General features: G+C 44.2%; 2 protein-coding genes across 3 annotated transcripts; one reads left to right on the top strand and one right to left on the bottom strand.

The window, feature by feature from the left end:
- Positions 1–584: 584 nt before the first annotated feature.
- On the bottom strand, positions 585–11,683 carry si:ch211-79k12.1 (uncharacterized protein LOC568891 homolog). Its single transcript, XM_049731778.1, has 7 exons — positions 11,524–11,683; positions 11,116–11,237; positions 8,305–8,503; positions 7,379–7,524; positions 5,655–5,796; positions 3,362–3,503; positions 585–1,682 (listed from the first exon to the last, which is right to left on the bottom strand). The coding sequence occupies exons 1-7, from the start codon at positions 11,573–11,575 to the stop codon at positions 1,589–1,591; spliced, it is 897 nt and encodes a 298-aa protein (XP_049587735.1). The 5' UTR covers positions 11,576–11,683; the 3' UTR covers positions 585–1,588.
- A 146-nt stretch (positions 11,684–11,829) lies between these two features.
- Positions 11,830–13,827, top strand: taf12 (TAF12 RNA polymerase II, TATA box binding protein (TBP)-associated factor). Of its 2 annotated transcripts, none has more exons than XM_049731840.2 (6): positions 11,830–12,049; positions 12,521–12,712; positions 12,994–13,071; positions 13,170–13,284; positions 13,422–13,510; positions 13,581–13,827. In XM_049731840.2, the coding sequence occupies exons 2-6, from the start codon at positions 12,632–12,634 to the stop codon at positions 13,614–13,616; spliced, it is 399 nt and encodes a 132-aa protein (XP_049587797.1). In that variant the 5' UTR covers positions 11,830–12,049; positions 12,521–12,631; the 3' UTR covers positions 13,617–13,827. The 2 variants fall into 2 exon arrangements, with proteins under 2 accessions (XP_049587797.1, XP_049587796.1); XM_049731839.2 differs by having other exon boundaries at positions 11,831–12,004.
- Positions 13,828–13,845: the final 18 nt, after the last annotated feature.

The following is a 13,845-nucleotide window of genomic DNA, read 5'->3' as shown; positions in this document are numbered from 1 at the left end:
GAAGACTTTCTCCCAGCACCCCTGAGGCGTTAAGTTACTTGAAACTGGTGTCGTTTGAGCAGCCATACATATAGTGCGTAAAACATTCGGCGGGCGCTTGAATAATCAGTTTAATAACGTTATCCCGACCCGGCGCGGCGCGGCGCGGGCTGTTAATGAAGTGTCATTGTTAAAGTGCCACTTCGCCCCGTTTATTAACGGCGGCCTACGGTCAGCCACGCGCCGATAATAAAAGCGCATAAAAGCCAACATAACTTCAGCCGACGAGCATGATGAAAAGCGCCGTGTTGCCAGCACGCTCATGTTAATAAGCGGCGGCAGCAGCAACAACCAAAGCTTTGTGGAAAATTATGATGAACTTGCGGTCCATGACGGTTATTTTGGGGGAGGAGGGGGGAATTGGAACTAAGCTCATTTGAAGCTGCCTGCACTCCTAATAATTTTCGTTTTTTGCGTTTTCAAGGGTACATGACTTTTCGACAATCTTCTTGGCACTTTCTTTAATAATATTATAGTTCACAATTTCCCTTAGATTAAATTATTGATCACAGTTTAGATGTCACATAAAATAATGTAATGATGAATGCTCTAAAATCAGCTGTTTATTGGAGAACAGTAAAATGCAGAACACGGCAAACTTAAGGCGAGCAGGCCCTGCCTCTTAAAGGCACATGCGCGTATCTAACGCCAACACGACAAAAAGTACTGTACATTTAGGCTTACAATTTGTGTAGGTGTGTTGGAATACACTTACAATGTGTGTGTAAAGGGTGTATTTAAGCCATATCAATGCATAGAGTAGTACTTTGTACAGAAGAGAATATTTTTAATTTGGTCTTTATTGCAGATTTTCCCCTATGGAAAGTAAAAAAAATGCGTGTTGAGCGTAGTTCGCATCCCACTTGTGGAAGATATTGACTGTTCGTGCCCTCAAAAGTGCTTCCCCATATGGAGAGCAACGCGTGGCATCCCACTGATCGAACATTATGAAGATTATTATTCATAATGCGCTCTCTCCGATATGTTGTGACTGTGGGCGGTCAGTGAAACGGTCTTCACGAAAGCGCAAAAGTTGTAAAAAGCTGCTGAGAAAGTGTTAAATGCTGTCATGGGAACAAGATGAAGACGTCATGAAAAAAAAAATCAACAAACTTTGATATCGGCTTGGCACTCGGAAGAAGGAAAATTAATTTTCAAGTGCGTACACCTGAGAAGCGGCTAGCTAACAATGCTAAAAGCGGAAAGCCATCATCTGCCACGTTGGCAAATATATAGGAAGAAAATTGCCTGCCTTTTGTACCCCGGCGACCACCCGCAAAGCAATTGTTACTCACTCTAACTTATTTGAAAAGTTTGGTTAATCATTATAGTCTACATTCCAACATAACCATACGATCAAAATAATCCATCAACCCTAAGCAATCACTTGCACTTCTACTTTTTGTTTTTGCTAGCTACTTATTGTGAACTGCGCCGTCCATCTAGCCTGGCTCGCTCGGCCGCCCATCATCAATAAACATTCTTGAGTAGCCCCCTGACACCATCCGTCACTCTCTGGCCACGCACTCCGTCTTCCTACTCGCGATCATCAGACGGCGACCAGAGGCTGTTTGTCTCCGTAGTTGTAGTGGAGAGACTCCGTGCTGTCCTTGTAGATGGGCTTGCTCTGGCACTTGTCATTGCTACGGAAACCAAAAAGACAGGCGGATGCCGTTAGGTGGCTCAAAGCACTTCAGAGGCTCTCAGAATCATACCATTTGTGTAGGAACAAACTACCCCAAGTCACTCTTAAGCCCATATCTCACTGAGCAGGGCAAACTCGTGGAGCGCTTGTGATCATAGCAAATGTTCTCAAAGATGTTTACCAACCATTCCCAAACTGTTTTAATGGTCACAAAATAGAAAACATCTTGTCACCGAGAAATTCTGAACATCTTGAAAATGTTGCACAAACTATCTTGCTGTTCTTTGTGTTCTTGATCCACTAGCGGAGCTAGGGGGGAGCCACGGGGGCACTGGACCCCTTAAAATATGCTTGGACTCACCAGATGCCGGGCTAAATACCGTATTGGCCTGAATATAAGACGACCCTGATTATGAGACGACCCCCTCTTTTTCAAGACAAGTTTGAAAAAAGACTTTTTGAACACCAAATTTAATTTTTATACAGAAAATAATTACAGTACATCTGAAACAAATGATTATTTAGATTATAGAGATTAACTCTTGAATCTTGAATCTTGAATCTTATAACAATACAGTGGAGGCTCGGTTTTTGACCACAATCCATTCCAGAAGGCTGTTCGAGAAGTGAATCGTTCGAATTCCGAATCATGTTTTCCCATTACAAATAATGGAAAAAAAATTATCTGTTCTAAGCCAAAAAAAAAGCCTTTTTAAGCATTTTTTCCATTTGCGCATTTTTGTCCAATCGCGCAACTGCAGCGCACCGCCAAACGCAAAACCGTAGCGTGTCGCCGACCGCACAACTGCACCGCCCTGGTCGCAGTATTGTGACAGAGCTGTCACTATAATTTAGAAAATATTTGTAAAGTCCTGATGTACTTTCCAAAATTTAAGTGGACAACAGTGCGCAGGGAGCTTAATTTTGTCCGATCGCGCAACTGCAGCGCACCGCCGAACGCGCAACCATAGCGCGCCACCGACCGCGCAACTGCATCGCGCTGGTCGCATTATTGTGACAGGGCGGTCGCCAAAATTTAGAAAATATTTTTAAAGTCCTAATGGACTTTCCAAAATTTAAGTGGACCTCAGAAGCATGTTATTTTGCCTCATTCAAATCATACAAAAACTGTCTATCACATCTTAATATCTGAACATTTAAATATGTAAACTAAAGTGCAATCACATTTGTAAATGAATGCCTTCTGGTTTTTGAAATGTAAAAAAACCTACTGTTTCTCCATTTTCTGTTATTTATTCTCTTATTTTCTTCTCTTTTCTTTCTTACCGCAGTTTTTTATTTTTCTTCTTCATGCTACCGCTATTTTTAATTTTTATTCTTCGTGACAGGGGTTCGCTTTGGCCTGGGGAGTTAATTTCAGCATTCGCTTTAAAGATATATGGCGCGTCTAGCGTCGTGAATGGGTATAATGTCTAGATCCCGAATGCAAGACGACCCCCACTTTTTCATATTTCAATGAAAAAAACACTTATAAACGTCTTATATTCAGGCCAATACGGTAATTGACTTGTGGCTATATTCCGGGGTGCTTTTTAAACTTCAAATAGTAGCAATCAGTTGAAGCTGTGTTTGGCTCGGATGTGCGAGGCAACACTTGTACGTACATTTGCCACATGTGCATGCAACGTAGCGATCCAGGTGTTGGGTGTAGCTTACATGACTTTGGTCTTGACTCGCTTCTTCCTGCGGTAGAGGCACACACTCAAGGCCGTTGCCAGCATCACGACAACACACGCCGCCACAAAGGAGGTCATCAGTACTACCCGGTCGCTTTGGGTCTCAAACCAACTGGCGTCTTCTGTCGGCAAAACCATTTCACAATTGGGATTTATTTTAGCAAATATAATTAGTATGGTTGTCAAATACAGTCAAACCTCGGTTTTCGACCACAATCCGTTCCAGAAGGCGGTTCGAGAAGTAAATCGTTCGAATTCCGTATTATTTTTCCCATTCTAAATAATGTAAAAAAAAAATATCCGTTCCAAGACAAAAGAAAACGCCTTTCTTAAGCATTTTTTCATTTGCGCATTTTTGTCCGATCGCGCAACCGTAGCGTGCTGCTGACCGCGCAACTGCACCGCGCTGGTCGCATTATTGTGACAGAGCCGTCGCTGAAATTTAGAAAATATTTCTAAAGTCCTGCTGCATGATTAGGGGTTAATACAATCCTCAATGTAACGAAAATACAATAACAACGGAGTCAGTCGGCATCTGGGCCGCGCAGTCGGGTTTTCTCGGGTCCTCTCGGCTCAGCTCGCGAGGTTCGACCTTCGAAATTTGTTCGACAACCGAAGCAAAGGAATCTCGAATTTTTCGTTCGAATTCCAATTTGTTCGAGAACCGGGACATTCAAAAACCGAGGTTTGACTGTACTACTGTTTTAAGCGTTTTCACGCTTTTTAGTATTTTGAATCAAAATTTGTGAAAATATTTTTTTACTTCAGTATCGGTGACTGCTATCGACATCCAACTCGATAGTCGATACTTCAAACTAAGGCCGATATTGCTCCGGTACTTATCGATACTCATCCGTCCCTAAAAACTAATCTGCGTCAATTAAGTTTTTTACGTAACCGCTGCATTTAAGTTTGTTTGGGAATCACGACCCTCGCTAATTGAAAAGACAATTTCAACAACCGTAGAACAATTCCTAACAGGCCTAGGCGCGATTTTGAACGATTTTACCTGGCTGTTTTCCAGTAGCAAAGTAGCTAAATGTGACATTCCCAAGGCCTTCAAGGATGAAAAATCATTAGCAGCATCCCCAAGAGGTTTCCTGTTTAATTAGCAGACGCGCTCAAGGGGGAGCGAGGAGAGACACTTTGGCACGCCGGCGACCCGCGAGTCAATTGCCACAGCCGTACCATCTCCCCCCATCATGAATAACGCACGGCAGCTTCATGACACTTTTAGTGCGCGAGACAGGATGGCGTTTAAAAGCGGCCGGCGCATCCCAACGCTGCCGTCCTCTCACAGGTCACTGATAAAGATGATGGAGACAGATGAGGCGCCCTAATTGGATTAGCCGGGAATGTTGTAATGAAATTAGCAGCGGGGAAAAAAAAGACAGTTTGCCTGTTGGGACAAAGACGAAGCATCGGTCCGGCGGGACGGCGGCCGTCAAGACCGCCCGCGTTTGGCATCGACGTGACTTGCACGACTTTCACATTTCATTACGCTCGTCTGTGATCAAGCGCTTCGGAACCGGAAAGGCGGTGTGTCGGGGGCTCTTCATGCCAGGGAACAGAAAACTGATTTAAAATGCTCCAAGTTGCTCTGTTTAGGACTAAGGGGAAAATGAAATATGTAATTGGCTGGCGACAACGCTGGGTAGGTGCTGTTATGGCTAAATGACAATGAATGTTTTTGCTTCAATCTGATACATTTTGTGCCGCTCCTTCAGGTGCGTGAGCCACAAAATAAATATGGATACAGTTGGAGATGGTCTTTGTCGCTCTTTGAAGAGGATAAAGAATACATGCCTATGAGCATTGGTACATTATCTGTCTACATGTGTTGCTACACAATTTTTGTTCAAATATACATCGCTTTAAGCGTTGTAAAATCGTAACCGTCAATGCTACCTTTAAACATGTCTGTGGCATTTACCATTTTCTTTATCTCTCTTGTAGGTTAGCATAAACCTAGCAGGCCATTCTTCAGCCAACGTGGTTTACTTGTTTTCAATTCACAGGGTGTAATTGTTTTTTCTATTTAGTATGAGCATAAACATGAACTGGGAGTGGCTTGAAAGAGCTCCAAGCCTCTTTTGCAGTTTGCATCTTTCATGTCCCTGTTATTACAAATGATGTTTTGCACATTACTACTTTACTCGAGGCAATTTGAAATGAGCCGTCACCTTCAAACTGAGGCACGATCGTGACTTTAGGCGTACCGTCACGCTACCAATTTTCATTCATTGTCTTGTCCTCTCCGTCGTTTTCCTTACCAGGCAGAACCACGAGGGTAACGTTGCGCATTATGTTCAGCGGGGCAGTGGGGTGTTCAGCCGTGCACGTGTATACGCCGCTGTCCTGGGCGCTCATGCTCTTCAGAGTCATCACAGGTGAAGGCAGGATCCAGTCGTCACCCTGAAAGGAACAGCAACAGAAAGTTCAAGAGAAAAGTTCTATTCCCCAAGTAAAGTGTCCAATACAACCTACTTTCAAAACGCTAAAATCGAACATCTAAAAGTTATTTTCACTGGGCAGTTACAACGTTGCGAGCGACCGAGCGTGAAAAAAAACTGCGCGGGCATTTACACAAGTCAATAACCTAGATAAGCCCGCCGTCTGCAGAGGGATGCGGCAACGACGACGACACAAAGTGTAATGAGATGGCGAGGGAGCGAGGGATGAATCCTGCCATGCAAATAGCAAGACTATTTACAGACGGCGCTCCAAACCAACACGGAGGTGGCACTGAGAAGCAACACAAAAAGACACCGTGAAAACCATTTGGCTCCTGGGAGCGGCGATGCCTGCCAACAAAGACCGTTTCCATTTGAATGCATTCCAATTAAGACGATTCCAACCCAACCCCTAAAAAAAGAAACAAATAAACAAGCCAGCTTTGGCCAAAGCAGCATTTTCTATGCAAATCTGCCGGCGGGCCCGATTGTGTCTGTGTGCCACCGTCATTGCTGCCGGGCTACGGCGCCCACGCTTCCTCGACATCCAGCATGCTTTCAACGCTGCAATTTTCACATTACATTTATTATAAAGATTAACATTTCTATTAGTTTATTACATTGATCTATTATTATTATTGTTCATCCAAAGTATTTTATTAAAAGTATTTTCATGCCTTTTAGAGATACACCCAATAATCGACAACCAATTATCAAAATAATCAAAACTTTGATAATCAGTCCATTATTTTGAGACCTTTCGATTGAAAGTTCAGCCTCTGAACTGTAAACTGGAGTAATCTTAAAATTCATTTTTTTTAGTTATGTAAAATGCAATTTCTGAAAGGAAAGGTTTTTAAACAAACAGATTTAATAAAAGGAAATGAAATAATAATGTAAAGAACTTTTGCCACACTCTCTTGTGTGGCAACGTGCCTTCTCAGCATTCTGGCCGTAACAATGGCTCGGAGCAGACTCGAATGACGATGTCGCCGCCGCCTTGACTTTTGACCCTCTTCAATAGCGCTCAAAATCAATAGCGTTATTGATTTGACATTTTGTATTGTCCGCCTTGGCCTCCGACGTTGACTTTGAAGCTGGCGCGCATCTGCCAATTCATCAACTTTTGTCCGCTCGGCACATTCCCCGTCACCGTGCATCACATTCATTTCCCTTCGGCGACGACCGGAGCACAGGGCTTGAATAATTCAAGCGTTTGTTTTGCCCGGCAGTCAAAAGAAAACATCATTAGAACTCGGCCCGTATCATTGCTGTGAGGTGGCTTCCTTCACTCTCATCCAGACCTCCTTAGCCCGTCCCTTCTTTAATGGGCGAGCGAGATGAGATGACGAGAAAAGGCCAAAGAAGCCGCTTGACGCCACGCTGGACAAAATGGCACCAGGTGGTGCTCTCCAACAGTTGTATTTTTTTTTTTTTTTTTTTCAAAAACTGTTTTTAAATGATTTACCTCATTTTTGGGATATCACAAAAAGCTCCTGTTTGAGCAGGGGTGTGTAGAGTTTTCTTATGCACTGTAGCCTTACCTCCTTATACCAATAGTAGCTGGGCTTTTCCGAGCAGCTGGCTGAGCACTCGAGCGCCACGTCGTCTCCTTCCCGCACACGAAGCTCCTGCGGCAGACCCAGGAAACTGCTGAAACCCTTCCTGGAAAGATGTATCGCTGCCAAATCTACCAAAAACACACGCATAAAGATTGACAGCTCAATCCTTGGCGAGAGGGATAAAGCGCTGTGTCGTAGATGGTAGTTAACGTTAGCATTGAGCTAGCGGACTGAAAGGTCAAGCTACGGTTGTTGAAGTCGCAAAAAGTTGTTTCTCACATAAAAATCAAAGCACTGCCCTGAGTATTTGCTAAGACGTAGCTAGCACTTCACAACGACAGAGCTAAACTTTACTTACTTGGCGTATGATAAACTCAAGTAAGAAAGCCTCGTGGTGAGTCATCAATAACGCTCATACAGTAATGGACTTATTGAGAAGGAGTGTTGTGAATAATGGCTCTTTTTCTCCTCCATCTCAATAGAAGCCCTTCGTCCTCACCGTCCTCTCGCCGCCGCCTAATCTCGACTTCTTATTGATCCACCCCGTGAGGCCGAGGCGGTCGATCAGACGGCCGCGGAGAAGATGGAGGACGCCGATAGTCCGAGCGGCCTTGCCGCGTAACGCAAAGCGTGCTGAAAAATTTGATCTCCTGCTGAGGAGGGAAAGAGTTTGAATCTGCAAAACAAAAGGGCAACATTCGAGCTGCGCCGCGGGAATCTTTCTCCGGTTATGAACTATGAATGCATTTTGGGTCCCTCGCTGAGGAGAGCTGAGAAGAGCTACAGAACTGCAAGTGTGCTTTTACTGGCTACTGGGACACAAATAAGAACAAAACTCTAATTCAAGCAAATACATACATTTTTAAATATTAAATAGAATAAATGTAAGATTCGATATCAGCACTCACATTGTATTTTTAAGGACAGCGTCTTGGAGACGTTGTTGGGCGCGCTCAACGTGTGGTTGTCCGACACGCAGCGGAAGTGACCCTCGAAATACCAGCTAACATGGGAAATGCGCAACACCATCTTGTCATCCATCTGCTCCATATTAGAGTCGCAGAAGCTCCAAAAGGACGACCTCACTGGGTGCCACATCTGGAGAGTCTGGGCAGTGAGTATAAGAACATGAAACAAAATAAAGAAAAAAAATATGTGAAAAATATGTATCAAAATATATTTTACCGTATTGGCCCGAATATAAGACGATCCTGATTATAAGATGACCCCTTCTTTTTCAAGACTCAAGTTTGAAAAAAGACTTTTTGAACACCAAATTCAATTTTTATACAGAAAATTATTACAGTACATCTGAAACATGTACATGATTATAACAATATATTCGAATAAAGCATTTTATTTTACCTCATTCAAATCTTGCAAAAAAACTGTCTATCACATCTTAATATCTGAACATTTAAAGATGTAAACTAAAGTGCAATCACATTTGTAAATGAATGGCTTCTGTTTTTTGAAATGTAAATAAACCAATCTACTGTGATAAAACAACAAAATTGCAATTATTATCTCTTCTCTTATTTTCGTCTCTTTTCTTTCTTACCGCTATTTTTTTATTTTTCTTCTTCGTGCTACTGCTATTTTTATTTTTATTCTTCGTGACAAGAGTTCGCTTTGGCCTGGGGCGTTAAGTTCAGCATTCGGTTTAAAGATATCTGGCGCCATCTAGCGTTGTGAATGTGTCTAGACCCCGAATGTAAGATGACCCCCACTTTTTCAGTCTTATTTCAATGCAAAAAACACCGTCTTATATTCGGGCCAGTACGGTATTCGTACTATTGAAATACGTTGTACCCTTTTAAATAGTAAATATCCAGGGGAAATAAACACTCCTTGGAGAAAAGATTATTCAGAGATGAGTGACCGGTCTCAAGAGGTTTTCAAGATACGAGCCGTAGTTTGACCAAAGTCATACATTAGAGCAGGGGCCACCAACACGGTGCCCGCGGGCACCAGGTAGCCCGTGAGGGCCGCATGAGTCGCCCGCAGGACTGTTCTAAAATTAGCTTGTGGTATATGGTTTTTGCTGCTTCGCTGGTCTCCAAAAAACACTCGGTGATCGGTGGCTGTTTCCCGACGAATGAGCACTTCAGAGACCCACGGCTGATTGGGAAAAGATTTTATTCAACCGATGTCAGAGTGAAGTCTTTCCAAAAAGTTGAGTGGCCTAAGGGCATGGATGTAAAAAAGCCCCCCCCCCCCCCCCCCCCACCCCCAAAAGAGAGAGCGAGCGAGAGCGAGCGAGCCCGCGCTAGAGCGAGCACCCCCTGGAACTAGCCCCCGCTGGAACGAACCCCCCCTCTTGTCAGGCCCGTAGCTTTTATACCTGACAAGGAGCTGATGTCACGGCTTTGGGTAACAGCTGTAGTTTTCAATCTACTAGTTTACTTCAGTCCTAAAAAGGAGATCTTGACCAGCGCTGTTGGTGATGGACGACAACAGCCACTTTACCTTATTATAGGATTGCACACATTGCTGCAACTGAATTCTCCCTGGTCACGGACAACTGGCCCTTCTATCTTCTACTAAGTACTTATACATTACTGAAACTAAAGCTTCTCTGTACAGCGAAAATAGTTTGATAGTCTTACTGCTACAAGTGGATCATCTAGTGCAACATACAGATACGCATAAAGTTCAAAATTCACTTCAAGCTCAAATAGCGACACTTGTCAGCGAGCTGCATCTATTTATTTTACAGTCAAACCTCTGTTTCCGAACGTCCCGGTTCTCGAACAAATCGGAATTTGAAGAAAAAATTCGAGATTTCTTTGCTTCGGTTGTTGAACAAAATTCGGAGGTCGAACCTCGCGAGATGAGCCGGGAGGACCCGAGAAAACCAGACCGCGCGGCCCGGATGCCGACTGACTCCGGAGTTATTGTATTTTTTTTACTTTGAGGATTGTATTAACCCGTAATCATGCCTCCAAAGAAAGAAAGTGGGAGCAGTAAAGCCATTCTAAAACACAAAAACGCTCTTAAAGCAATGCGACAGTGAGCGCCCGGCGCGCTACAGTTGCGCGATCGGACCAAATTAAGCTCCCTGCGCACTGAGGTCCACTTAAATTTTGAAAAGTACATCAGGACTTTAAAAATATTTTCTAAATTTCAGCGACGGCTCTGTCACAATAATGCGACCAGCGCGGTCCAGTTGCGCGGTGGGCGACGCGCTACGCTTGCGCGTTCGGCGGTGCGCTGCAGTTGCACGATCGGACAAAAATGCGCAAATGAAAATTTTTTTCCCATTATATGTAATTACGGGGCGGCTCGGTGGAGCACTGGGTAGCACGTCCGCCTCACAGTAAGGAGGGTGCGGGTTCGATTCCACCTCCGGCCCTCCCTGTGTGGAGTTTGCATGTTCTCCCCGGGCCCGCGTGGGTTTTCTCCGGGCACTCCGGTTTCCTCCCACATTCCAAAAACATGCTTGGTAGGCCGATTAAAGACTCCAAATTGTCCCTAGGTGTGAGTGTGAGTGCGATTGGTTGTCTGTCTCTGTGTGCCCTGCGATTGGCTGGCAACCAGTTCAGGGTGTCCCCCGCCTACTGCCCGATGACGGCTGGGATAGGCTCCAGCACGCCCGCGACCCCCGTGGGGACTAAGCGGTTCAGAAAATGGATGGATGGATGGATGGATATGTAATTACATTTAAGGAAAATATCTCAAGGCAGCACCTTTACCAAGGAAGTCCCTCGATAACTCACCTGCGAGAAGCTTTCAAATCTTACGCTGCTGATGTTGTGCTCGTTGTCTGAGTACTGGCACTCCAATGTCACGCTGTCACCTTCCAAAACGTTCTGGTTAGGTCCCCGAATGGACAAGTCACCTGCAGGCAAACAAAAATTAAAACGTTTTTATTTTCCGTATCACAACTAATACATCAGACCAAAGAAATACGAGGTAGCATAACAGGTTCTTCCATGGGAACGGCCTAACTTCTGCAACTAAAAAGTGTAGAACTCCAGTTGCAAAATATACAATGTAAAAACATAACATTACCTTTTACTGTACAGAAAAAGCGGCAATACTTAAAGAAATGTGAACTTCTCAGTCCTGAAATATATTCAAATAGAAGAATGAATTAAGATTTTGCCGAGAAAATCTAGATTTACCATTAACTATGGAGGCCATTCCAAGGCAAAGAAATACAACGCTGGAGTCCATTTCTGGTTATCCAAATCGCTAGTTGTTTGTACACGCATGTACAAGTTAAATCGGCCTGTGTGTTTGTGGAAAACGAAACTATGAAATTGTTTATAGAATTTGAAACAGGCGTGGCTTACCAAAGTGGACGAACAAGTCAAACCCGTCTTAAATTATATATACCAGCGAAGTATGCACCGACGCAATTGTACTTAGTTGTAATGTCTCAACATATCCTAAGAGTGGCGTCAGAGAGAAGTTGGATGAATAGCGGAAGTGGACGCAGGCAACCGGAAGTAGTGGAGTGATCGAAAAAAAAATAAATCCCGCTGCTTATTTTTTAACTCCCTACTTTGAAGCAGCCTCAAGGCGTATTTTTTCTGTATTAATATCATCAATCTTACCGTTGTGGCAGCACCAAAAATGGACAGATGATGTCAGCGTAGTTGGGTAAGAGGATAAATTCGGTGATCTGCATCAATCTGTGTTGAAAAGGTACGGAAGCTAAGCTTAGCTTCGTCGGCTAACGTCAAAGCGTCACGGCTGCTATTGTTTTTAGCATAACGCGCCGTCACTTTGCACGTTAGCCACGAGAAGTCCTTTTGGAATCATCCGCTGTTATTGATTGCAAGTCTATTGTTGCGTGCGGCGCTGAAAGTGAGGCTGCATCTGCTTTCGTAGTCCCCCAAGCGCCGTCATAATATTGTAATAACTGGATCATGACATTTCTGTAGCAATCGGATGCTTGACATGCGTTGTAATTCATGTTGACATGTAGAACGTGAGACTTGCTGTGGATTGGCGGGGCCAACAAGTGTGTGCGCGTGGGGTAATAAAATCAAGAATAGTTACTGTAGATGGAAGTGAGCTGAAAATGTTGAAGTTCGAATGGCTTCAATCGCACAACAATCCCGCGAGGGTCCCTAATATTGTGGGGCCGACACAATTGCCCCTCTTGTATCGCAGGTGTATGGACGCGGTGCCGCTCTGCACATAATCCAATCGGCAGTTTCCCCTCTGAAAGTGACACGGCACTCGAACGTTGTGCATTCCGCCAATCATACGGAGGGCGCCGGCATGGCTAACAGCACCGCGACGGCAGTGAAGGTGATGGGAGCGCCTGGTCCTGCGGGCAGAAGCAGCCCCGAAGGATCTCAGGTGGGTGACGTGGAGACAAACTGCCTGGCACTCTACTACATCGCAATCTTCATTTCAGTTTGATCAATTGTTCAGTCCTACAATGGGGAAATAACTACAGGATCAATTTTTTATTTTCAGCAGTAAATAGGGGGAAATGTGATAATAGTAATTTACAAGAAAATGTTTTGTCTTCTGAACTGGCCATTAATTCTTCCTGCTCGACCCAAAATAACTTTCACAATTGTATTATTCAAAAATCACACGTGTTGTTTCCTAATTTTTGAAATGATCGATTTCAGGTGCTGAGCAAGAAGAAGCTGCAAGACCTGGTGAGAGAAATCGACCCCAACGAGCAGCTGGACGAGGACGTCGAGGAGGTCAGTCACTGTCTCGCCGATGACATTTCCCCATGTTTTTTTTTTTTTTTGTCCTCCCAGCACCATTTTAAGCGTGGATTACAAACACATATCCGCAGATGCTGCTCCAGATCGCCGATGACTTCATCGAGAGCGTGGTGACGGCCGCCTGCCAGCTGGCGCGTCATCGCAAGTCCAGCAGCCTGGAGGTCAAAGACGTCCAGTTGCACCTGGGTGAGCGTCTCTCCTTACACAATTGCGACCACGTTAAGTTAGCTTTTCATGCGTCACACGAGCCACTCGGGTCGACTCAAGTCATCCTGAAGGTTGGCTTGCAAATCGCACGTTGCCTTTTTTTTTTTTTTTGCCAGAGCGTCAATGGAACATGTGGATCCCGGGTTACGGTTCGGATGAGATCAGGCCCTTTAAGAAGGCGTGCACCACAGAGGCTCACAAACAGGTAAAGCGCACATTTCAAAATGTTCATTAACCCAGCTGTAGCAAAGCTCAATATTTGTTTATTATTGCAGAGGATGGCCCTGATCCGCAAGACAACCAAAAAGTAGCAAGACTCCATTTTTCCTTGTCAAGCGCATCGTCTATTTTTTTGGGGGGGGGTGTCCTGAATTAGCTATCTTGAAGGGAGATTGATGACATTACTATTTCATTGTTCTGTCCTCATTTTGCAGTTTCTTGCCAACATCCTCATGTACTAAAGTACTTTTCTTTCCTTTTGATTTTCTTCCTGTCTTGTGTCAATAAATAATCACCAGTTTGCATCGTGACAACTTTTTC

Source organism: Syngnathus scovelli, chromosome 9 (genome assembly GCF_024217435.2).
Source record: "Syngnathus scovelli strain Florida chromosome 9, RoL_Ssco_1.2, whole genome shotgun sequence".
In the NCBI taxonomy this organism is placed as follows: Eukaryota; Metazoa; Chordata; class Actinopteri; order Syngnathiformes; family Syngnathidae; genus Syngnathus; species Syngnathus scovelli.
The sequence above is the reverse complement of the archived record's forward strand: the minus strand, read 5'-3'. Positions and strand labels throughout refer to the sequence as shown.